This window comes from Podarcis melisellensis (assembly GCF_964234715.1).
Source record: "Podarcis melisellensis genome assembly, chromosome: 3".
In the NCBI taxonomy this organism is placed as follows: Eukaryota; Metazoa; Chordata; class Lepidosauria; order Squamata; family Lacertidae; genus Podarcis; species Podarcis melisellensis.
In genome coordinates this window covers 1,234,686-1,260,032 of record NC_138530.1, presented here as the reverse complement: position 1 = coordinate 1,260,032, position 25,347 = coordinate 1,234,686, and the positions used below count along the sequence as shown (strand labels likewise).

The 25,347-nt window shown below is 51.4% G+C and overlaps 1 protein-coding gene and 1 long non-coding RNA gene across 2 annotated transcripts in view; one reads left to right on the top strand and one right to left on the bottom strand.

Annotated features, from left to right (window-relative positions):
* Positions 1 to 21,422, top strand: part of HADHA (hydroxyacyl-CoA dehydrogenase trifunctional multienzyme complex subunit alpha) — a 32,476-nt gene extending 11,054 nt beyond the window's left edge. The window contains exons 5-20 of the mRNA XM_081903945.1: positions 183 to 321; positions 862 to 981; positions 1,081 to 1,183; positions 1,671 to 1,793; positions 1,904 to 2,022; positions 3,371 to 3,427; positions 6,625 to 6,734; positions 6,866 to 7,000; positions 8,815 to 8,986; positions 11,267 to 11,353; positions 12,912 to 13,052; positions 14,453 to 14,521; positions 15,632 to 15,827; positions 17,447 to 17,561; positions 19,125 to 19,270; positions 20,923 to 21,422. Coding sequence (XP_081760071.1) covers positions 183 to 321; positions 862 to 981; positions 1,081 to 1,183; positions 1,671 to 1,793; positions 1,904 to 2,022; positions 3,371 to 3,427; positions 6,625 to 6,734; positions 6,866 to 7,000; positions 8,815 to 8,986; positions 11,267 to 11,353; positions 12,912 to 13,052; positions 14,453 to 14,521; positions 15,632 to 15,827; positions 17,447 to 17,561; positions 19,125 to 19,270; positions 20,923 to 21,068 — 1,978 coding nt within the window. The 3' untranslated portion in view covers positions 21,069 to 21,422. The remainder of the gene's footprint in view (positions 1 to 182; positions 322 to 861; positions 982 to 1,080; positions 1,184 to 1,670; positions 1,794 to 1,903; positions 2,023 to 3,370; positions 3,428 to 6,624; positions 6,735 to 6,865; positions 7,001 to 8,814; positions 8,987 to 11,266; positions 11,354 to 12,911; positions 13,053 to 14,452; positions 14,522 to 15,631; positions 15,828 to 17,446; positions 17,562 to 19,124; positions 19,271 to 20,922) is intronic.
* LOC309366112 lies at positions 21,239 to 25,116 on the bottom strand. Its single transcript, XR_014166516.1, has 2 exons — positions 22,644 to 25,116; positions 21,239 to 22,270 (listed from the first exon to the last, which is right to left on the bottom strand). It is a non-coding gene; the product is annotated as an uncharacterized lncRNA (long non-coding RNA).
* Between the last annotated feature and the right edge of the window lie 231 nt (positions 25,117 to 25,347).

Here is a 25,347-nt window from a genome sequence, read left to right as displayed (position 1 = left end):
GCCCAGTTGCAGCACACACCTGCTTCCCTAGCAGCAGTCACACAGAGTTGGGCGAAGGAGGAGCCCTGTGACACTGGGCAGGCAGCTTGAATTGCTTCTCTGCAGAGGTAGGATGACTTTGTAAGTGGGCAGCGGTGCGCCTCGTTCACAGCCACGAAACTCTCTCTTTGTCCCGCCCATAGCATGATTGAGGCCTGCCAGTCCAGCCAAGAAATAACTCTACTTTCTCAGGAAGGACAGAAGATGCTGGAGAAGCTGGAGAAATCGCCCAAGCCCATCGTTGCTGCTATCAGCGGGTCCTGCCTTGGGGGAGGACTAGAGGTAGGGAGCAGCTGGGAAAGCCTGTGCTCCATAATGAAAGGGAGAATGCTGTGCGTGTGACTGTGTTCTCTGCATTTGCCATAAGGGAAGGATCCTGGCTCGCCTCCAGAGCAGCTGCTCTGCGTGCAAAAGGCCCTGGTCTCAGTCCCCAGCATCTTCAGTGTGGGAGATCCAGTGTGGTGTAGTGGTTAAGAGTGGTAGTCTCATAATCTAGTGAACCAGGTTCACGTCTCCGCTCCTCCAAGTGCAGCTGCTGGGTGACCTTGGGCCAGTCACACTTCTCTGAGGTCTCTCAGCCCCACTCACCTCACAGAGTGTTTGTTGTGGGGAGGAAGGGAAAGGAGATTGTTAGCCGCTTTGAGACTCCTTTGGGTAGTGATAAAGCGGGATATCAAATCCAAACTCTTCTTCTCTTCTTCCATGGAGGGCTGGGAATGGCCGGTCTTGTCCGAACCTCTGGAGACCCCTTTACCATTCTAAGCCAGATGAACGCAACCGCCTGACTGTGCATTCAGGAAGCTCCCTGTGTTCCCTTTCCAGGTTGCCATTGCTTGCCAGTACAGAATAGCAACCAAGGACAAGAAGACTGTTCTGGGAACCCCAGAGGTGCTGCTGGGGCTGCTGCCGGGGGCAGGAGGCACCCAGAGGCTGCCCAAGATGGTGAGTGGGTGAACACCCCACCCCAGAGAGGGAGGGAGTCTGCCTTTCCAGCATCCCTGCTCTTCTGGCATGTAAAACTCATTTCCTTCCGCGTTTCAGGTGGGGCTCCCTGCTGCCTTTGACATGATGCTGACCGGAAGGAACATCCGCGCTGACAGAGCGAAGAAGATGGGACTGGTGGACCAGCTGGTGGATCCTCTAGGTTAGCTGGAGATGCTTCTAGGTGCACACACCTGCCCCGTGGCCTTGCACCTGGCTTGGCGTGGTCTGTGATGTTGCAGGCCCCAGCGGTGCTAGCAACTCACCCAAGGCAGGTGCTGGGAACCATCACTGAGCTGCAACTCCCATCAGTCGCAGCAAATACAGCCCGCGGCCAGGGATGGTGATGGGACTTGTAGGGCAGCAACACTTGCAGGGACAACAGCCCCTGAGGCTGGAGGGGAAAACATATCTTGCTGCCGCAAGCAGTCTCACTGCCACATTCTGCCCCAGCTGCAGCCTCTGGGCCAACCACTGCAGTAATTCAGCCATGTGGTCAAGCTGTCGCAGTCTAGGAACGTCTGCGGCCGCCTTAAACATTCGACCAAAGGCTCCAGTGAGAGAGCTGGATGCAGGATTCTCCCTTAGGGAGTCTGTCTCCTTTGAATGCACCTTCGCTTCCTGCTAAAACAGCACCTCTGCCTTCGCAGGGCCAGGGATCAAGAGCCCCGAGGAGCGGACACTGGAGTACCTGGAGGAAGTGGCCATCACCTTTGCCCGAGGCCTCGCCAAGAAGACGATTTCGCAGAAAAGGAACAAGGGGCTGATGCAGAGTGAGTGGCCTGGCCTGGCTCCGGGGGCAAGCTGCCCTGGCCCTTGGCCTCCCTGGGGTCGGCCCCCTGGGCCGTTTCCTCCCTTGAACCTGCTTTGCGTTGCCTTGCAGAGATGATGGACTATGCCATGGGCATTGGCTTCGTGCGGCAGCAAGTCTACAAAACGGTGGAGGGCAAAGTGCAGAAGCAAACGAAAGGCCTCTACCCGGCTCCCCTTAAGATCATCAAGGTGAGGGCCATCTGTGTGCATGAGGGAGGGCAGAGGGATGTCTGTGCCAGGGTGTGAGTGTTTGGATGCGTCCGGGGAGGCGGGGGCATTTGGCAAGCCCCCAGCTGGCTCCAGCCACCGGCCGGCAGCTCTGCGATCTCCGGTTCCCGGAACAGCATCAATCAGCGGACAGAGACATGTGTAAACGTATTTACAGTATTTATTCAGCATAGTTTAGGAACAAAGGAAAAAACATGTCTGCTTCCCTTCGTGTCCAGCAAAACAGCAGGAAAACATAAGCAATATACAAACGGGAAGTTCCCAGCAAGCCTCTGCTGGAAGTAAACAGGCATGTGACACACAACAGGCATGCCTGCTCCTTTTAAGGTGGAACGGAACTATATCCTAACAGTGAGCACACTTGGTTTCTGCCCTGCATGTGGCGAAACACTGGCATCTCTAGTTCTGCCCATCTTTAGTGGGGTTGGACGAGTTGACCTTGGACCCACCCAACTTGGATGGCCAGTAGCCAGGATGGCTGTCCTCTGCCGGCACAGTTGGCAGGGGGTTGAATTAACATGGGGGTCTCTTCCAACTCAGCAATTCTATGAGGCAGGATACCAGCAGCTGGTGATTGCAGAGTGCTATGGCGCCCCCACAGACTCCACCATCCCTGCCTCAGAGTTTCCATTTGTCTAATACTATTCCGTTTGATTCCTGTGGCATTTAAGAAGTCTGGCCATTTAGGCAGCTGGCCCTCCTGCCGGCTTTCATCGTGATTTTTTATCATGATTCCCACCATCCTGAAGCGCAGGCAGGAAGGGATCAGCGAGGGCTGGGCTTCGGGGTCTGTCTTCATCACACCGGCTGAAGGGGGAGGCCTGCCAGCGTATGTGGGTGCCTCTTTGGCACTGGCTGGAAGGGTCTCTGGTGCATTCCTGCCCCTACGCACCCACCCACTTGCCTCCCCACCTTCCTTGCACTGCCTTTTGCCGTTCCTTTCCTGCTGTTTTTAATCTTCACTTGTAAACCATCAAGATCGCCTTACCACAGTTAGGCCCACTCAAGCCACTCCTACCCTTTGGAACTCCCTGCCTCTTGATATTAGAAAACCGATGTGAGTTTTTAATCTGCTTTGAGTCTGTTGTTATTTTATCTTTTTGAAAGTTTAAGTTGTTCTTCTTATTGATAATTTTGTTGCTTTATCTTTTTTTTTTGTAAGCTGCTTTGAGGCTTGTTTGTTTTGCAATCAATTAGGAAATGCATTGTATGAAATAAGTAAACGTTAAACCACCCTGGGGGTTTCAAACTAAAGGGTGGCATAGAAATGTTTCAAATAACCCAAGAAGTTGTTCCTCTTGAACTTTAGGTTGTGAAGACAGGCTTGGAACAAGGAAACGAAGCCGGCTACCTTGCAGAATCCCAGGTAAGCCTTTTATTGCGTGTCACTTTGGACATTGAACTTCGTAGTCTGTGCTTAAAGGGAGAAGGACTGATGGACTCCATTGAGAGATGTAGTGTTAGATAAGAAGGTCCCCCCGCCCTCGCCAGCAAGCTGTACAAAATAATCACCTCCGAATGCCTCAAACAAGTCACCGTATTTTTCGCTCCATAAGACGCACCTAGTTTTTAGAGGGGGAATGCAAGGGAAAAAATATTCTTTAAAGGGAGCGCTGAGCAGAGCCTGTATGCATCCCAGGCTCTGCTCAGCACTCCCTTTCACGAGCCGCAAGGAGCGTGTGTGCGGCGCTTGCAGGCTTTTCCCGAGGAGGGACAAGGGACTAACGGGCTGCCCTTCTTCCTCCTCAGGGAAAAGCCCCCAAGAGCTGCACACACTCCATGCTGCTCTTTAAAGGGAGCGCTGAGCAGAGCCTCCCGCCTGCATTCACTCCATAAGACGCACGCACATTTCCCCTTACTTTTTAGGAGGGGAAAAGTGCGTCTTATGGAGCGAAAAATGTGGTATACCACAAACGATAAACCTTTGCATTAAGTCCTGATTTGCCTGGCTCAGTTTTCTCGTGGTGGGGTGGGGTGGAGGCTGAGAAAAAGACTTGATTCCCCCCCTTAGCAACCCTCCCTTAGGACTTCACTAGGGGGAAGCTCACCTCACGGTTGCAAGAGCTTCTCAGCAAGAGGCATCCCGTTCGAATCACAGCAAAGGCCTTAACTGTTCACATGGTGTCTGATCACAAGATCTGGGTGCTCAGAGGCCCTGTTCAGGTTTCCAATGAGTCCACAGCGTTGTCTTGGTGCCAAATGTCACACCAACGTTTTGCTGGGGGGCTTGTAGAAGAGGGTGGGGGTGGGGCCGGGAGAAGGAGGGGGCTTGGTAAGACTGGGAAGGACAAGAGCAGGCTGGGCATGCAAGGCCACTGTGATGGGACAAGGAGGGGCAGGGTTTGTAGGAAAAGGAAAGGAAGGGAGCCCAGGAGTGCTCCTGTGGCCTGGGAGTGGGGGAGATGACGGCAACATCTAGGGCTGCGGTACCTAAATAACTCACTTAAGCTCCCATTTGCAGGAACTTAAGGGAAGCATGGGACGCGGGTGGCACTGTGGGTTAAAGCACAGAGCCTAGGACTTGCCGATCAGAAGGTCGGCGGTTCGAATCCCTGCGACAAGGTCAGCTCCCGTTGCTCAATCCCTGCTCTTGCAAACCTAGCGGTTCAAAAGCACGTCAAAGTGCAAGTAGATAAATAGGTACCACTCCGGCGGGAAGGTAAACGGCATTTCCGTGCACTGCTCTGGTTCACCAGAAGCAGCTTACTCATGCTGGCCACAAGACCCGGAAGCTGTACGCCAGCTGCCTCGGCCAATAAAGCACTATTTATCTACTTGCACTTTGACGTGCTTTCGAACTGCTAGGTTGGCAGGAGGAGGGACCGAGCAACGGGAGGTCACCCCCATGCAGGGATTCGAACCTCCGACCTTCTGATCGGCAAGTCCTAGGCTCTGTGGTTTAGACCACAGCACCACCCGCGTCCCAGGTGTGAGTAGAATGCGCTAATATGCATTCATTTTGCTGCCATAAAGGCAGCAGATTACTCCCCACAAAAACATTAAGGGGAATGCCAGAACCAGTCTTTTAAACGACGCTTCTTCCTTTGAACGGTACCAGAGAAGAGGTGGGGCAAAGCTGGTGGAATAGCTTTGCCCCCACCCAAGGTCTGCCCCCTGTAGCAAATTGTGTCTGGCATCCTCGGTGACCCCTTGGCATGAATGAAGAAGCCGTTGGCCCTGGTCGCTTTGCCCTGCACTTTAGTGAGCTGTTCTCACCGCTGCTTAGAAGCTCCTGGGCTGGAAAGAATAATAACAGTGGGGATTGGGGCCGCCTCTGCCGGGCCAAGTACAGTTTGCCACGGGCAGACATTGGGCTGGCACCCTCTTGCACAGACCCAGGCAGACTTTGTAGCCTCCTATTCTTTGGGGGTCCTAATTTGCGGCTGGCTTCTCTTGACCACTTGACTTATGCTGGACAGATGTTCCTCCTGAGCCGCTGGCCTCCAGATACGGAAAGGTAACGTTATGGGGGAAAGGCACCCTGTGTTTTTTTCAGTCTCCCTTCCCATCCACCTTGTCCGTTCTCCATTTCCTCCGCTGTTGTTCTTGTTCTGGGTGGCTGATGTGGGAGGTTTGCAGTCACCTCTTGCCACTTCCTGGCTTCCCCACCGTTCATCCACTTGTCACTTTACTTTCCCCTGTTTCGTTTGTCTTGGGAGATGCAGGGTTGGATCCAGAAAGCCGCCTTTCTTTATTTGTACGCCCTGGCTGCTCAGTTCCCTTTCACGAGGAACCTGGGGGTGCGAAAACAGCTTATTATAAACTGTGCATATTGTGTACACTTGCAAAGTTTGCTGTATCGATGAAGCCTGTATAATAATAATAGTAATAATAATAATTTATTATTTATATCCCGCCCATCTGGCTTGGTTTCCCCAGCCACTCTGGGCGGCTTCCAACAAAACACTAAAATACAATAACCTATTAAACATTAAAAGCTTCCCTAAACAGGGCTGCCTTTAGATTTCTTCTAAAAGTTTGGTAGCTGTTGTTCTCTTTGACATCTGGTGGGAGGGCGTTCCACAGGGCGAGTGCCACCACTGAGAAGGCCCTCTGCCTGGTTCCCTGTAACTTGGCTTCTCGTAGCAAGGGAACCGCCAGAAGGCCCTCGGCGCTGGACCAGACCAGGTGTCCGGGGTGGAGACGCTCCTTCAAGTATAGTGGACCAAGGCCATTTAGGGCTTTAAAGATCAGCACCAACACTTTGAATTGTGCTTGGAAACGTACTGGGAGCCAGTGTAGGTCTTTCAAGACCGGTGTTATGTGGTCTGGAAATCTGTGTTTGCAGATTTCCAGATAGCTTGGGGACATACAGAGAGGCCTCTTCTTTTGAGCTCCTGCCTTGGGTCTTTAATGTCAACATCCCACTGGAGACAGGATTGTCCTGCATCCCTGGTCCCTCCCTGAGTCCTTGACTTTCCCAGCCATTGTCGCCCTCCAGCCTCCGCTGTCGCCGAAGCCTCTGTGGGCCTGTCCGTTTCCCCCTCGTTGCTTTCCCTGGGGCGTGATGCAGAGGTGGGCAGGCCCTCTGACCGCAGCCTTCTCTTCTCCCTTCCCCTGCAGAATTTTGGGGAGCTCGGGATGACTTCTGAGTCCAAGGCGCTGATCGGGCTGTATCACGGTCAGGTGCAGTGCAAGAAGAATAAGTTTGGGCAGCCAAAGCAACCCGTCCAGTAAGTCCAGCTACAGGGTAGATCTGTGGCAACCCATTTGCCTCTGCAGGACGGGGGAGAGACTCAGGTTCAGTGGTTAGTCGCTCTTTATCCCCCCCCCAAAGAAAAACACCCCTTCCTTCTCTCCGCAGGAACCTTGCCATCCTGGGGGCAGGCCTGATGGGCGCTGGAATCGCCCAGGTCTCCGTGGACAAGGGGATGAAGACCATTCTGAAGGACACGGCCCTGGAGGGCTTGAGCAGAGGACAGCAGCAGGTCTACAAAGGGTAGGCTCATTGGCAGCCCTGTGCTGCGTGGGGCCCGTGGGTCCAGGCGGGGTTGAAATCTGAGACTGAGCAGGGGCCTAGAAGTGGTGGGGTGCCCCTGAGCATGTGCAGAATACATCTCCCTCGTTGCTGAGGACAGTTCAGTGCTTCTCCATGTCTAAAATGTACCGCTGTGGGGAGGGGCAGGGGAGTTCCAGGCTAGGGAAAGCTGCGCATTTATGCTTTGGGCTTTAAGAACTTGCCCCGTGTGCGGCTCCTTCCTTCCTTCCTTCCTTCTTTCCTTCCTTCCTTCTTTCCTTCCCTCCCTCCTAGATTGGGCTCTCTTTGCTCCCCGCAAAAGAGGGGCTGGTTTTTGTTTTTTAAAAAATAATCTTTATTAATTTAAATTACACACTTAAACAAAGAATTTACAATCCCATACTACAAAAAGAAAATTAAAGAAAAGGAGAAAATACAGAAAAAAGAGAGGAGAAAACAAATTTACGTACATAAAAAAATTAATCTTCCTAATTAATACTTAATCAAACACTTAAATAAAAAAGACTTCTAACAAAACGAGTCTTCCAATCATTCTCATTGTACTGTTTATACTGTCGTTTTTTCCGCACAGTTTTATATTCTTTAATATTGTTCCCGTCTACTCCACAAACGTTATTTGCTGTGTTTGCCCCCTCCTGCAAAGGGGCGGGTGGGTCAGCTCCGATGGTCCTCTCTTCCACTATTCTGGCTTGAGCTTGCAGAGGTCCCAGTGTGCCCTCACAGAGGTCATTCCCCCACTGACAAAATATCCTGGCAGCTGCAAAGCTAAGAAGTGAAATAAGAGGAGGGAGAATTAGGATGCTGCTTAGCGTATTGTTTTTCCTCTCTCAGGTGTGGTCTTGCTTTGGCTTGGTTCCCCCTTCTCTCCCCATCCTTTCTCACATCCCCCCCACTTGGAGGGGACAGGAGTGTGTGGCGCTACAGCCGCAAACTGACCCCAAACAGAAAGACTAAAAGCGGAGCTCAAAATCAGAGCCTGGGGAAATGGAAAAGTCTTTGCCTAGAGTTGTGAACACCTGGAAGGAGGGTGGCGCCAGGCCAGCCGCTTCATTATAAGAATTACAGAATTCTGGAATTGGAAGGGAACTCTAAGGGTCATCCAGCCCAACCCCCTGCAATGTTGAGGGGTCGCAGTACTTGGCCAGCTCCTTCCCCAGCCAGGCCTTTGCTCAAGGCTTCTGTATAGGGAAGCTTTTAATGTTTGATGCATTACAGTGGTGCCTCGCAAGACGAAAAGAATCCGTTCCGCGAGTCTCTTCATCTTGCGGTTTTTTCCTCTTGCGAAGCAAGCCCTTTAGCGGCTTAGCGGATTAGCGCTATAAGCGGCTTAGCGGGCTTAGCAGATCAGCTGATAAGCGGCTTAGCGGATCAGCTGATAAACAGCTTAGCGGATCAGCTGATAAGCGGCTTAGCGGATCAGCTGATAAGGGGCTTAGCGGCTCAGCTGATAAGGGGCTTAGCGGCTCAGCTGATAAGCGGCTTAGCGGCTTGGGAAAAAGGGGGGGGAGGAAAAAAACCCCGCAGGAACTCGCAAGACATTTTCGTCTTGCGAAGCAAGCCCATAGGAAATTCGTTTTGCGAAGTACCTCCAAAACGGAAAACCCTTTTGTCTAGCGGGTTTTCCGTCTTGCGAGGCATTCGTCTTGCGGGGCACCACTGTACTTCATTTTTATATTTTGTTGGAAGCCGCCCAGAGTGGCTGGGGAAGCCCAGCCAGATGGGCGGGGTATAAGTTATTATTATTATTATTATTCCGCCTCCATCTCCTTTCCCAGCTTGAACGACAAAGTGAAGAAGAAGAGCCTGACGTCGTTTGAGAGGGACATGATCCTCAGCAACCTGACAGGTCAGCTGGATTACAAGAACTTTGGGACGGCGGACATGGTGATTGAGGCCGTCTTCGAGGACATCAGCATCAAACACAAAGTGGTGAAGGAAGTGGAGGCGGTGAGTAGGAGGCTGGGCGGGGGGGCCACTTGCGTGAGAGGCTGGGGGCAGCTTCCAGAGGCTGCCCTTAAGCACTCCTGTACCCCCACTGCCTCCCCACCCGCAGGGGGCGGCCTCCTTCCTTTGCAGGGGCTGGAGGTGCCCTCGGGGTCCTCCTCTGGTTCACCTGGTCCCTGTCCGGTCAGCATGGTGGGTGCTGGGAATTATGGGCTGCCCCGAAGGCTGGGCAGGTAGCCCGGTGGCGGGGGGGAGAGGTGAGCATGTGACTCCTTGCACCTCCTCCCCTGTAGACCTATGCTCATGGGCCACCAAAGTCAGGGACAGCAGTTCCCAGCTTTGGGGTGTTTCAGTCGTGCTGGTCTTCCAGCATTTTGCAGTAGAGCCCATGGCTGTGTGAAGGTTCTCAGGGGGTGTATGTGTTATTTATTTCCGGTCTTGAAAGACCTACACTGGCTCCCAGTATGTTTCCGAACACAATTCAAAGTGTTGGTGCTGACCTTTAAAGCCCTAAATGGCCTCGGTCCTGTATACCTGAAGGAGCGTCTCCACCCCTATTGTTCTGCCCGGACACTGAGGTCCAGCACTGAGGGCCTTCTGGTGGTTCCCTCACTGCAAGAGGTGAAATTACAGGGAATCAGGCAGAGGGCCTTCTTGGTGGTGGCTCCCGCCCTGTGGAACGCCCTCCCACCAGATGTCAAAGAGAAAAATAACTACCAGACTTTTAGAAGACATTTGAAGGCAGCCCCGTTTAGGGAAGCTTTTAATGTTTAATAGGCTATTGTATTTTAGTGTTTTGTTGGAAGCCACTCAGAGTGGCTGGGGGGACCCAGCCAGATGGGTGGGGTATAAATAATAAATAATAAATTATTATTATTGTTATTATTATTATTATTATTATTTCATAAAATTCCTGCACTGCTTGATTGCAAAAAAGAAGCTCAAAGCAATTTACATGAACGATTAAGAAAGATTTAAGACTTTCAAAAAGCTAAAATAGCAGCGGGCTAAAAAGAGATTAGGACTCGCATCAGCTTTCTAAACATCTGGGTGATCTTTAGCAGGTGCCGAAAACTGCACAGTGAAGGTGCCCTGTTTGGTATCAACAGGCAGGGAGTTCCAAAGTGTAGCCACACAAAATAATTGTGTTATTACAGACGCAGAACAGGTTGTTATGTGATGCTCATAGCAGTGCCAGTTCTGCCAATTGAAGCCGCCAGGTGGGCGCATGTGGGGCAAGATGACCTGTGGAATTATCCCAGAGTGGCATTTTCCTCTCTGAAGAAGAGCGGTTATTGTCAAAACATTGCTAATGGGTGTGAAACAGGAGCGGAGGTGAGGGCTGGGGTTTTCCGCAAACAGCTGGGTGATCTAGCCGTTAATGCCGCGTAAAGACCGCAGTTAGACAGAGAGCGCCAACCTCCTGGATCCCTGTCCTGCCCCATGGCAACACCCTCCATGCCCCCAGCTGCAGCCTTCATGGGGACCTGTGGATTCAGTGGCCACCAAAAACCCGCTGCCAACACCAACAAGGAACTGCAGGTATCTGCTGTGCTTCCCCTAAGCAGCGGAGATGCGTCCTCACAGAGCCTGTATTGACCTTGAGGCGTCTGCTGGTTGCAATCCAAGCTCTTCAGTTGCAGGGGAGACCTCTGCCCCTGCCCCCTCCCAGTCCAGGATGCCTCCCTCCCCAGAACTCTCCAGGTTACATTTTCTGAGAATCCTCCAGAAAAACAATCTCTCAAAGGACCTGTTGATGGCATTTTACCATTGTACTGTTGAGAGTGTATTAACTTATGGTCTGTGTGTGTGGTTTGGGAGCTGCACGGTCAGGGAAAAAACAATGCTGTCCAGGGTTGTAAAGACTGCAGAGAGAATAATTGGGTGCACTCTTCCCACCTTGGATCAAATCTACGCTTCCCGGTGCCATAAGCAAGCTGCAGAGATAGTGCAGGATAGTGCGCACCCCAGAAATGATCTCTTTCAGCTTCTACCTTCTGGAAGAAGGTCCAGGGTTATAAAGACCAGGACTAGCCGCCTGAGAAACAGTTCCTATCCAAATGCGATTCTGGTTTTAAAAGCAGTGTAAGGTAGTCTCTATGGGAGTATATTGTATTTAATTATGGGGTATCAAGAGTTTTTAGGGGGCTAACCAGGCTGGGATAGCAGGCTTGTTGGTTTTTGAATGTCTGATGTAGATTTTTTCAGTTTCATTGTTCTGTATGGGACAATGACAATAAAGATTATCGTATCGTAACCTAACCTGTGTGTTATCTCCCCCAGGTGGTCCCCCCTCACTGCATCTTCGCCAGCAACACATCGGCTCTCCCCATCAATCAGATCGCCTCCGCCAGCAAAAGGCCGGAAAAGGTGAGTCCTGGATTTGGCTGCCATCTTCTGTCTTCAGTGAGACTTGTAATCTGGGGAACCGGGTTCGCGTCTCCACTCTCCACATGCAGCTGCTGGGTGACCTTGGGCTAGTTACACTTCCTCTCAGCCCCACTCACCTCACAGTGTTTGTTGTGAGGGACGAAGGGAAAGGAGATCGTGAGCCGCTTGGAGACTCCTTAAGGTAGTGATAAAGCGGGATATCAAATCCAAACTCCTCTTCTTCATCCATCCATCCATCCATTCATCATATATCAGGAGTCCTCAAACTTTTTCAGCAGGGAACCAGTCCACTGTCCCTCAGATCTTGTGGGGGGCCGGACTATATTTTGCAGCAACAAAAAAGAACAAGGGACGATGAGCAGTGCGTGAAAGGGCTCCAGAGAGGGGCTGCTTTAAATGGCGGCCACTAGAGAAGGGCGCTCAGCCATCTGTGGCTCCTGTGTCTTGCGAGTGGCAGGGGCTGGTGGCGGCGGTGGGAAGATGAGCAGCGTGCAAAGGACTGTGGAGAGGGGCTGGCACCATCAAAGCCCAGCCCCCTTCCTTCTCTAGGCAGGGCAGGAAGCCAGGAGGAGGGAGGGAGGAGGCAGCGCTGCCAGGAGAGGGAGGGAGGGAGAAAAAACCCACGCGCTGGCGATCCACACGCTGGCAATTCCTGGATCGTCTGTGGGCCGGATTTATAAGGCAATTGGGCCTGATCCGGCCCGCAGGTCTTAGTTTGCCGACCCATCCATCCATTGCATTTCTATCCCACCTTTTGTCCAAGGAGCTACAAGTGGTGTACGTTTGTCTCCTCCCCATTTTATTCTCACCACAACCCTGTGAGGTAGGCTAGGCTGAGAGAGAGTGATCCTCCCAAGGTCACTCCCAATGAGCTTCATGGTTGAGTAGGAGGATCTGAACCCTGCTCCCTCCCAGCTCCTAGCCCAGCACTCCAACCATTACACGGCCTAGGACCCTCGTACCTACAGGACTGCCTCTCCCGGTATAGCAACACCCTAGAGGTCCTGGGCCCTAAGGAAGTCAGATTAGCCTCAACCAGAGCCAGGGCCTTTCCAACACTGGCCCCGGCCTGGTGGGACACTCTGTCTCATGAGACCAGGGCCCTGCGGGATCTGAATTCTTTCCACAGGGCCTGTAAGACAGAGTTGTTCCGCCTGGCCTTTGGCTTGGAATCAACTTGATCCCCTTTCCCTCTTTCCTCTTTCCTTTTTCCTTCTCCTTCTGTGATGGAACTCTTATTTGGGGACTTCCCTGACTTTTCTCTGGCCCATGTAGGACCAACCTTGGTGAAGATTTGATGTTTTCATCCCCCCTACTGAAATGAGGCTGCATTTTAATGTTGTATTTTTATCTTGTTTTTAAGTTGTATTTTAATCATTTGTTTTTATACCTGGTGTTAGCCGCCCTGAGCCCGGTCTTGGCTGGGGAGGGCGGGGTATAAATAAAATTATTATTATTATTATTATCATCATCATCATTATTATTACACCACACTGCCTTGCATCCCACCCTGACCTTACCTGTCCTGGTCCTCCAGGTGATCGGGATGCACTACTTTTCCCCCGTCGACAAGATGCAGCTCCTTGAGATCATCACCACAGACAAAACGTCCCCGGACACGGCAGCCGCTGCAGTCGCCGTGGGCCTCAAGCAAGGGAAGGTCATCATTGTCGTGAAGGTGAGCTCTGTTTTGGTTTTCAGGGAACAGTTTCCAGGTGGGTCAAGAAGGGCAGAGGCTAGACCAGCGATTCCAAAAGTGGGTGGTAGTGTCTCCTGGAAATTCCCAGGGGGTTGGCAGGGGGGCACTTGAGGTGTAAAGGACCACCAGACTTTGAAAAGCTGGTATTGCCAGATCTAGTTTGTCCATTTTGTGGAATTACCTGGGAAGGCAGCCCATCTAGGAGGAAGACTCTGACCCTAAACCTCCGCTGCCTTGTGTGACATCTTTGCAAGAAGAAAAGGCTGCTAGAATACTGGTGGCCAAAAATGGGAAGAGTCAGGAGACTCCTTCAATCTCAGAGTGGCAAATCAAATTTTGCGAAGATATTGAACTAGCCAAGATGACAGCACCAATCAGATTGCAATCAAAACAAAAATTAAGAAAGGAATGGAAATGTGTTGAAGAATATATTGTACATCAACCTTCTGACCAGCAAGTCCTAGGCTCTGTAACCCACAGCACCACCCGCGTCCCTATAATCCCCATGTTACCCCCCCAAACTACACCACTCGTTACATCACAGTTACATTATGAAAGGGGAGGTCTGGTGGCAGGAATCTGAGCATCCTGGACCCTGCCCCATGGTTCCCCTTGCCCTCCACCAAACACCCTTCAAGTGTCACAAAAGAGATAATTTCATTTCCCTGTTTCCCAGCCAAGTTCATCCCACCCTTTTGTCTTCATCTGGGTTTGTGATTTCTGGCATGGCTACCTGTCTGGCACTCAGGTATCAGGATGCCAGGGATTATCCCTCAGGCAGAGGGGCTGCTGAGTAGCTGAGCTCACAAGTCTATATGAACTTCTAGATAAATTTATCGGTGAATTCTTACATTTGGTATTGTGCAGCAGAGGCCCAGAGGAAGAAACTGTGATGAAGTGTTTTGTGGGGACAAATCACAAAAGTCCCAAAAGTGATTGCACTGGTTTTGGTAGTGGGCTGCATGTGCATGATATCTGCTGGAGGGGCAACCCCCCCAACCTATACATAAATTCCTGCAACATAGCTGAATAACAAATGTGTTTAAGATAATTCTTTTATTGTTAATATTGATTGCCACTGTCAATAGCTGACCGTCCCCCCCCCCCCCACGTGTCGGGAGCAGATGGTTCTGCATCTAGCAAGAATAGTGTCCTGCGGGTGGGCAGAGTCTCTGCTGCCCTGCCCTCCTTGGCAGACTCGGCCATCAGCATTGCTCCATCTAGCTCCATCCATCTACACAGACTGGCAGCAGCTATCCCTGATTTCAGGCAGGGCACCTGGGGATTGGGCCTGGCACTTTCTTCTTGCAAGGCAGGCCCCACCCCCACCCCTGAGCTACAACCCTTCCTGGCTTCATCTTCCTGCTTCCCCCCTACAGGACGGCCCGGGCTTCTACACAACCAGGTGCCTCGCGCCCATGTTGGCCGAAATCGTCCGAGTCCTCCAGGTGGGTGTCAGTTGCGAAGGGTGGGGTTTCTGGAGCATCTTCCTAATGGTGCTCTTGGGGAGATATGGTGGATGGGGGGAGCCTCTGCACTTCGAGACTTGCAAGCAGGTGGGCTCAGCACAGCCACTGGGGCTGTTGTGTTTGGTTTCCTCTGCCCCCAGCCTTCACTGCCCCGAGAAGCTCTGAATCCAGGCAGAGGAGGAGGACCCTCCTGGAGAGCCCCTACTTGGCCCTGTGGTTCTGCAAGGTGTCTTTGCTGCATGAAGCAGTTAAACGATGCTAGTTAACCTGTGGAACTCACTTCCACAGGAGGGAGGGAGGGCCACCAACTTTGTGGTTGAGAGGAAAGGCAAATGAGATGCAAAACAATGGGAGTTTTTATTATTATTATTTATTAGATTTACATACCGCCACTCGTCACAAGATCTCAGGGCGGTTCACGGGACAAAATTATGCCTGACACGGAGAAAGTGGATGCAGAAAGGTTTATCTTTCGTTCGGCCCGGACACTGAGGTCCAGTTCCGAGGGCCTTCTGGCAGTTCCCTGCCTGCAAGAAGCCAAGTTTCAGGGAACCAGACAGAGGGCCTTCTTGGTAGTGGCACCCGCCCTGTGGAACGCCCTCCCTTCAGATGTCAAAGAGAAAAATAACTACCAGACTTTGAGAAGACATCTGAAGGCAGCCCTGTTTACGGAAGCTTTTCATGTTTAATAGGTTATTGTATTTTAATATTATGTTGGAAGCTGCCCAGAGTGGCTGGGGAAACCCAGCCAGATGGGCGGGGTATAAATAATAAGTTATTATTTTATTGTTATTATATCTCCCTCTCTCATAAGACATCACAGACATCCAATGAAGTTGAAGGTTAAGGACAGGTTTCCTTCTGGGGCGTCTGGTTGGCGACTGTGGGAATAGGCTCCCGGACTAGATGGGCCCCTGGCCTGATCCAGCTGCAAACTCCTCTTTTGTCCTTACGGGGTGGGCCCTTCCTGGCCCTCCTCTCTCCCTTCCCCGGTCGTTCCCCCACCCCTCCACCCCGTGACTGGCAGCAGTGCCTCCCCAAGTGCTCCCTGCTTTCCACCCGCCGCTGACCCACCTCTCTCCCTCGCAGGAAGGCAACGACGCCAAGAAGGTGGACGCCATGTCCACTGGCTTTGGCTTCCCCGTCGGAGCTGCCACGCTGATTGACGAAGTGGGCGTTGACGTGGCCACGCACGTGGCAGAGGACCTGGGCAAGGCCTTTGGCGAGCGCTTCAAAGGGGGCAACGTGGAGCTGATGAAGGCTATGGTGGACAAGGGCTTTCTGGGTGAGTGTCTGAGCGACTGCCTCTTCCTGGAACTCCTCTGTCATGGAGCCAGCTGGGAAGGCTCCGGAGTTGGAGGAGGGGGAGAGCGGAGAGCCAGTAGCAGAGAGAGGGTGGAGCGAAAGGGGAAGTCTCTCAGGTGGAGGCAAGGCTCCCTGAGGTCAAAGGGCAGCAGCACCCCTCTACCAGCTCAGGCACGGAGGGAGAGGGAACACCAGTTCCATCAGCCCAGGACAGGAGGAGCAACGTAGGCATTTGGGATTGCCCAGGCTGCTTTGCTGGAGGAGGAGCAGGAAGTTCCAACTCCCAGGATCTATTATGGACAATTCGGATGCTTGAAGAGATGCTCTGTACTTTGTAAATATTGTACAAATAAAGACTATACAGTGGTACCTCGGGTTAATTCGTTCCGGAGGTCCGTTCTTAACCTGAAACTGTTCTTAACCTGAAGCACCACTTTAGCTAATGGAACCTCCTCCTGCCAGCACGATTTCTGTTCTCATCCTGAAGCAAAGTTCTTAACCTGAAGCACGATTTCTGGGTTAGCGGAGTCTGTAACCTGAAGCGTATGTAACCTGAGGTACCACTGTAAATACAACTCCAGGCAAGCTGAGGGATTTATTGCAAAGGGCTCACCAAACCCATCATGTCCTTGCAGGGGAAACTTCCATATCGACAGCATGCGAGGAACCCCCACACCCGCCTTGCTTCCATTTGGGGAACAAACCTCTTCTGGGCAAATGGGGCAGAGCAAATCCTTGGCGCCTGGGTGCCGCGACCACATTGGTCTCACCCAGTCGCCACGCTGGGCAACTGTTGAGTGGCAAAGGGCCATTAGGGTCTTGAAATGGGACCTGGGAGAGACCCGGGTTCAAATCTCACCTCAGTGGGTGAGTTTGGGAGCTAGTCACTGCCTCTCTCATTTGTTCTGGTTGTATGCCGCTTTCCCCCCCAAAAAAATCATGCTCAAAGTGACTTACAGCAAAGAAACAGAGATGCATTTCAAACACACAATACGAAAACTTCTGAACAGGCTCCCAGTCTCTGGGTTCAGTCTTTAATTCTGCAAACAAGCCTGGAATCAATGGCTGTGGGAAGAGGTCCCAAGGCTCTCGCCTCCTCCTTCCTCTGCCACACACTTCTTCATTCATTCATTCATTTATTGCATTGATATACCGCCCCATACCCAGAGGTCTCGGGGCAGTTCACAATAAAAAACACATATAGATAACAATAAAAAATAAAAATAATCCAATACACCCCCAAAAGCCACCTTTTAAAGGGTATAGGATGTTGATTAATTAAGCAAAGGCCTGTTTAAAAAGGAACGTTTTTGCTTGGCACCCAAAGGTGCATAATGAAAGAGCCAGGTGAACTTCCCTGGGGAGAGCATTCCACAGACGGGGAGCCACTGCAGAGAAGGCCCTGCTCTCGTGTTGCCACCCTCCAAACCTCTCGAGTAGGAGGCACACAAAGGAGGGCCTCAGAAGATGATCTCAGGGTCTGGGTAGATTCATATGGAGAGAAGGAAGTCCTTGAGGTCTTGTGGTCCTGAGCTGTTTCACTTCTGTCCCTTCTGGAGCTCCCCACCCCTTTACACCTCTGTGCAACTTCTTTCACAGGCCGCAAAGCCGGGAAGGGCTTCTACCTTTACCAAGAAGGCGTAAAGAACCGGAATGTCAACACCGGCATGGATGAAATCTTGGAGAGGTTCAAAGTGGCCGCCAAGCCGGAAGTGTAAGTTCACAAAAGGAAGGCCTGAGTGAGTGAGGCAGAGACCAGAGCTCTGGAATGAAGGCCCAGGATGCTGGTCTGCCCTCATTCCCCAACTGCAAACCAACAGGTGCAGCTGGCTTAATTCTGAGTTGGGGCAGCGGTCTGTCTTGGCTAATTCTGTCCACTCTGGCTGGCAGCAGCTCTCCAAACTGTCAGGTCAAGAAGGGACCTCTCCCAGTCCCACCCTGTCCTATCGGAGGTCTTCCAGACATATATATTTAAAGGTAAAGGGACCCCTGACCATTAGGTCCAGTCGTGGCCGACTCTGGGGTTGCTGCGCTCATCTTGCTTTATTGGCCGAGGGAGCTGGTGTACAGCTTCCGGGTCATGTGGCCAGCATGACTAAGCCGCTTCTGGTGAACCAGAGCAGCGCACGGAAATGCCGTTTACCTTCCGGCTGGAGTAGTACCTATTTATCTACTTGCACTTTGGTGTGCTTTCGAACTGCTAGGTTGGCAGGAGCGGGGACCGAGCAACGGGAGCTCACCCCATCGCGGGGATTCGAACCGCCAACCTTCTGATCGGCAAGTCCTAGGCTCTGTGGTTTAACCCACAGTGCCAGCCGCGCATATATATTTACTTGGTGCTAAATCTCTTGGAGACTTCTTTCTTAGAAGAAAGCAGGATGGTGCAATCGCATCTTCATGTGTTCCAGTTACAGATAGGTAGCCGTGTTGGTCTGCCATAGTCAAAACAAAAAAAATTCCTTCCAGTAGCACCTTAAAGACCAACTAAGTTAGTTCTTGGTATGAGCTTTCGTGTGCATGCACACTTCTTCAGATACAGATACAGATCTGTATCTGAAGAAGTGTGCATGCACACGAAAGCTCATACCAAAAACTAACTTAGTTGGTCTTTAAGGTGCTACTGGAAGGAATTTTTTTTATCTTCATGTGTGTTTGACATGCCCAATTTCACCCATACATGGGTTCCCACTGCGCTTCGGAGGCTTCACATTGCTATCGCTGAAGCCATGGAGCCTGCATTTGCTCCATAAGACGCACACACATTTCCCCTTAGTTTTTGGAGGGGGAAGTGCGTCTTATAGAGCGAAAAATACGGTATGCCTCCACCGGAATTCTCTAACTGGACCTAGGTGCAAAAGTGGGTAGGATTCAGTATGGGGGTTCAGGACTAGAGTGGCACTGCTCAGCCCAGGGTCTTTGTTTCCAGGACCATCTGACAGCCCTCTCACACACAAATCCATAACTGGTCCCCACCCTTCATTTTGACAAATGAATTTGGGGGTGGGAGAGGAGAGCTCTTTGGTTGTCCTTGTTTAAACCACCAGGAGTTGGAAATTTATTCCTGCATTGCTGGGGGTTGGACTAGATGACCCTTGGCGTCCCTCTTCAAAATCCTGGCTGACCCAGCCACTCTCTGCTCCACGACTTCCCCAGTGGCCTTTCTCCTCCCCTGCTGCCTGAACTGGAGACACACTCTCTGCCTCCTGGGGACCTTCTGCCTGGCTCTGCCCCCCCCCCCAAGCTGACGGCCATCTCTGCTCTCCCTCTCTCTCTCCAGCTCCTCGGAGGAAGACATTCAGATGCGCCTGGTGTCCAGGTTTGTGAACGAGGCAGTCCTGACCCTGCAAGAGGGCATCCTCAGCAACCCTGTGGAGGGGGACATCGGGGCTGTGTTCGGGCTGGGCTTCCCCCCCTGCCTGGGAGGTAAGAAGGCCCCGGCACGCGTTTGTGCTTCTGCTAAATGTGTACCTTCAGTCATAGCTCCCTTGTCCTCAGCTAGGCTGCCTATAATAATCATAATCATAATACAGTGGTACCTCAGGTTAAGAACTTAATTCGTTCCGGAGGTCCGTTCTTAACCTGAAACTGTTCTTAACCTGAAGCACTACCGCCGCGTGATTTCTGAAGCAAAGTTCTTACCTCGAGGTACTATTTCTGGGTTAGTGGACTCTGTAACCTGAAGTGTCTGTAACCTGAGGTACCACTGTTGTTGTTGTTGTTGTTGTTGTTGTTGTTGTTGTTGTTTATACCCCACCCATCTGGCTGGGTTTCCCCAGCCACTCTGGGCGGCTTCCAACAGAATATTAAAATACAGTAGTCTGTTAAACATTAAAAGCTTTGCTAAAGAGGGCTGCCTTCAGATGCCATCTATAAGTCTGGTAGTTGTTCTTCTCTTTGACATCTGTTGGGATGTTCCACAGGGCAGGTGCCACTACTGAGAAGGCCCCCTGCCTGGTTCCCTGTAACTTGGCCAGAGGAAAACCTGCTGGCTTAAGAAGAGCCCTGCTGGGTCAGGGCAACAGCCCATTTGGTCCCTCATCCTGTTCTCACAGTGGCTGACGAGGTGCCCATTCTGGGAAGCCACCAAGGAGGATTTGAGAGCAAGAATGCAGCTGGAATTAAGAAGCATTGCTGATTCTGACCACGGAGGCAACATGGCCATCCTGGCTAGTGGCCATCGATAGCCCTTTCTTCCTCCTTGAATTTGTCCAACCTTCTTTTAAAGCCACCCAGGTTGGTGGCTACCAGAGCTTCCTGTAGGAGGGAGTTCCATAGGTTAACTCTGTACTGCGAAAATGAGTCATTATATCTTTGACCTGGACCCAAGAGCAGCAGCCTTGGCACTAACAGGGTTGCCTTATCTCAGCTGGTAGCTTGGGGTCGGCTGCAGAGGTTGCCTTCTGCCCACTCCCAATAATAATAATAATAATAATAATAATAATTATGCAGTCATACCTTGGGTTGAAGTAGCTTCAGGTTAAGCGTTTTCGGGTTACGCTCTGCAATATTCAATATTCAAATCACATTGAATATTCCAAATTGTACAAATACATATCATAAAGTCCAAATATTTTGCCAAATTATAATTTTTTTGTTGGGGGTTCCCATGCTTCAAGTTCAGTGGGGTCCAATCATCTCATATTTCTGCTTTTGAGTGTCCACTAGTCCCTTCTTTAAACCTTCTTGTTATTCTTCTTCTTCTTTCATAGCCTCTGAGTTGTTTCCACAGGCGAGCTGAAATGAGCAATATTATGCTTCTGTGTGAACTTCGTATGACTCTCCCTTTTTTCCTTTTTTTCCCCCAGCTGGTATTTTATTTGCAGTATGTCCTCACATGCTGGTATTTATGCTGAATCCATCCCAAAGTCCTTCTCGGGTGGCAGACGCCATCTTTCCTCAGTTCCAATGAAATAGAATCTAGGCGTTTGCTCATTAATTTTCTCAGACAGGTTGCACCAAACATTAGTCTTTCCAGGGGAGGTTTGCCAAATCAAACTTGAAATACAGATATAACAACAAAGTAAGAGCTCACCTCCCCCTATGACTATTAATCCCCCCCCAATCTTTCATGGCAGGTCCCTTCCGGTACGCAGACTACTACGGGGCCCAGCGGCTGGTGGACCGCATGAGGAAGTATGAGGACGTCTACGGGAGCCAGTTCACTCCCTGCCAATTGCTGCTGGACCACGCCAAGGACTCCGGCAAGAAGTTCCACAAGTGAACGTGCCTCTGGCGCCACCGTCCGTCCGACCCCCAGGAAAGGCGGGGGGAGGCAGGAGGCCTGCAGGAGAGTCTCCCGCCTGTAGCTCAGGGGGTTGTGGGTCTTCACCCTCCAAGTGCCTTAGCCGTGCAGGCACTGTCTCCCCAACCCCGGCTCTGACCTCCTCGTCAGGGCGAAGGTCAGCCTCCGATTAATCCAGGGTCTTCTCTGCCCGGCCTCATCCTGGCGCCCCGCCAAGCCTGCCAGCGGCTTCAGGTCTCGGGCCACCGGCAGCTGATTCTGGACCCAAGACTGGCCTGTGGTCATGACCCACACCCAAAGAACCCCTAACAATAAAACCCCAGTGTCTTGTTCTGTGGGTGAGCTCTGGTCATTTATTTGTGCCTGAATTTTCACTTCTAAACGGGAGCTGTAGAGAAGTCCCATCAGCATACAGGTGAAACTCAAAAAATTAGAATATCATGGAAAAGTTCACTTATTTCAGTAATTCAGCTTCAAAGGTGAAACTAATATATGAGATCGACTCATGACATGCAAAGCGAGATATGCTTCTACTTCTCAAAGGCTCAAACTTGCTCGATTTGCAGTCCTTGTTTTGCTGATTTCCTTGAATATTCTAATTTTCTGAGATTGTTAATTTGGGGTTTTCATAAGCTGTACGCCATGATCATCGCAATGATAACAAATCAAGGCTTGACATATCTCGCTTTGCATGTCACTACTCTATCTCATATAGTAGTTTCACCTTTCCAGTTGGATTACGTAAATAAGGGAACTTTTCCAGGATATTCTAATTTTTTGAGTTTCACCTGTAGTCCAGAGTGCTTTGATTTGGTGAGCGTCCCTGGAATTGTGTGGGGGGGGGGGAATGACCAGAGTGTCATCTAGGCCAACCCCCTGCCCTGCAGGAATGCCGTCTTCAGTGGGGAGCACCAGAGGTTCCCCAAGGGGTCTGCATAACCCTCCCAGGGGGTCCATGGCGCCATTCACATAACAAAAACTGCCATAGATACATCAAGATTTTCAAAAGCAGGGGCTTGGCTTTTGAAAAACAGGAGGTCTGGGGAACCAGGGGGTAGACAAATCTGATCCGAATGCGAATTGCGCTGTGCTCTCGTGGGGAGGGGGCAGATGGCTGCCCTTTCTCCCTTGATCACCCCCCCTTGCTTGGCTGCAACACATCATAATGGCAATTGGGGGGGCTGTGGCAAGAATGGGACGCGGGTGGCGCTGTGGGTAAAAGCCTCAGCGCCTAGGACTTGCCAATCGCATGGTCGGTGGTTCGAATTCCCGCGACAGGGTGCGCTCCCGTTGTTCGGTCCCAGTGCCTGCCAACCTAGCAGTTCGAAAGCACCCCCAGGTGCAAGTAGATAAATAGGGACCGCTTGCTAGCGGGAAGGTAAACGGTGTTCCGTGTGCTGCGCTGGCTCGCCAGATGCAGCTTCGTCACGCTGGCCACGTGACCCGGAAGTGTCTGCGGACAGCGCTGGCTCCCGGCCTATAGAGTGAGATGAGCGCACAACCCTAGAGTCTGGCAAGACTGGCTCGTACGGGCAGGGGTACCTTTACCTTTACCTATGGCAAGATGGTTGCTGTGGCTCCTTACCCAGCTCATAGGGCTCCTCCCCACCTAGGGTCACCACGCTGGCCAGGCAGCTGCGTCCTGTTTTCCCCCCACCATGGGGCCCCATCCACTTCTGCCAGCCTCCAGCTGTCTTTGGACTCCTGCAGATCTCCAGTTGCCAAGGCTTAAATGGCCAGGGTTGAATTCAGAAGCCTTTGCCATCAGGATATGTGTCTGAGGTGCCGCCTCTATCAACGCTCTCCCCCTGCTCTGTTCAGCTTTGCACTGTGGTCTCCCCTTTCCAGCAGCTCCCCAGGAGGTCTCTGCCCCCCACATCCGATGCAGATCCTGCCAATGGGGACCAGTAGTGTAGCGTTGATTGCCAGCGCCCCAGGACAGGCAGGGGGGTCACACATGTACCAGGGAGGCTCCAGCCCGGCGCCCACTGCCAATGGTGCCAGGGCGAAGCCATTCCTACCAGAGCAAGGGGGACGACGATTTGCTGAGTCGCCTGCTCACCTTCACGGGGGAGACTGGCCATCCAACATGGCCCTTCGTGGATGGAGAGGAGCCATACTGCCTTGGCACCTGGTTTGCGCCCCCTCAAAAATTGTGCAGCCCCCCTGACACCCCCACACTATGCCCCTGGCAGGGGCTGTACCTGGGCTGTCCCGCTGCCAGTCCCCATTTCTCCTTAACACACACCCCAACCCTTGCAAATATAGCTGGTGCCGCACCCAGTATTCTAAAGCAATCTGATTAAACAATCACATCCTGGGCACGACTTTGTTTTTTAAATAAACTGATTTATTTGACTATGGCAGTGGCTAAAGTCGAAACGAAGACGAGCATTCTGCAGGTCTCCAGGCTGGAACCCCGAAGTCGCCGTCTTCTGCTAAAAAGTTACGGGAATAAGTCGCGGCACTCTTGGGAGAGTAATGCTGATGAGTGTGTCTGCTGGGAGGCAGCAGAGTTGAACCGCAGGGCCGGATTAGTGAAAGATACCAGCTCACAGAGGGGCTGGGGATGAAAACAACCCAGCTGCCCACAGGTTGTGCTAAAGTGCCGTTAGTGAGCTGCCCCCTTCCCAGGGAGGGGCGTGCTGGACTCTGGCTGCCTCGTGCCAGGAGCAAATAAATTAACGTTAAATGAGCTGGAGTTCTTGTTATTAAATATACCAAGAAAGAAAGCACACCAAGAACTCTGGCCAGGATAAGTTTCAGTAGTGGGAGAGGTCCCTACTCGCAAATCAGTAGTCAATTGTAACAACAACTAATCCATTCAAATGTATGTATTCTGACAAGGATTACAAACTCAAATAGAGATTATAAACTCAAACTCATAGGGATATGTATAACACAATAATTCATTACAGAATTAGAGATAAGAGTTTATGAGTAGAGATAAGTTCATGCTAGTCCATAGATTCGACGTGAGGGTCTTAGTTTCAATCATTGAGCAGAAGTCAGAAGTCAGTTATGGATCAGAAACCAGGACAGGGCCCCGTTTCGATGTATTCACCTTCATCAGCTGGAAGTATCAAACATTACATGAAAGTACATTTAAATTCTAAATTATCATGAATTATAAAACAGTCATAAAACAGTATTATACAACATTTGGTTCCTTATCTAATTTTTAAGGGGTCGTGTAAGTTTGAAGAATTTGTATAAATATATCCTGTTGTTTTCTACATTTGATTTGTGAGTAGGGACCACTTCCACTACCGAAACTTATACTGGCCAGAGTTCTTGGTGTGCTTTTTTCTTGGTCTAGGAGCAAATAAATTGACACAGGCAGCAAATACCCCCAAACCTCTCCATGGACAAATGAAGGAGTTGCTGAGGAATTTTTGAACTGTGTGTACCTGCTGTCGCACTGCCCAAGCGTAGAGTTTAGCTGAGAATTTGAATTTGCCACTCATACTTTCTTTTAGGTTCTAGACCTCGCGGCAGTGGAGACATGCTTTAAAAGGTGGGGGGGCAGTGTCTGTGTGATGAAGGCACGAGAGGGGCAGCTTTGGCGTCCCGTGTAATGCAGCCAAATCCACGACGGCAGTTTTTGCTGAATCCCCCATCAAACGTCAAGCAAAGGCACCTCTTTCAAGACAGGAACTTTCTAAGCTTGCTGCCCTTCCATAGGCAGCAAGATTCCCCCATACATTGCATCCAGCAGGTAAGTGCTCACCTTGCCAGCTCTCCAAAATGGAATACTCGGAAAAAGCTGTAGGAAAAAGCGACCGTCCTCTGAGGTCCTTTGTGTTCCTCTGCTAGAACTGTCCCGAGGGCGGCAATACGAGAACGGGGCCTTTTCTGCAGTGGCGCCCTGTCTGTGGATTGCTCTCCCCAGGGATGCTCGCCTGGCGCTTTCACTACAGATCTTTAGGCGCCAGGCAAAAACATTCCTCCTCTCCTCACTGTTAAATCTATGGCCTTTTCAGTTGTGGGAAGGTATTGCTCTTTTTTTACTATTACATATTTAGTATACCAGCTGGGGTGGAGAGGCTCTGGCTCCGTGGGGCAGCGGATGCTGGGGGGCAGGCCCCTTGTGCTGTAGACCTAAAGCACTGCCTCCCTCACCTCCCTGATCAAGACCCCTCGCCCAGGAAGGGGCCAGCGCCACAGTCGCCGGCTGCCTATGTTTTCTGTGCGCAGAAAAGCTCCCTGGCCCCAGTTTGCCTCATCTTTCAAACTGGCGGCCCCACAGCAATGAGAC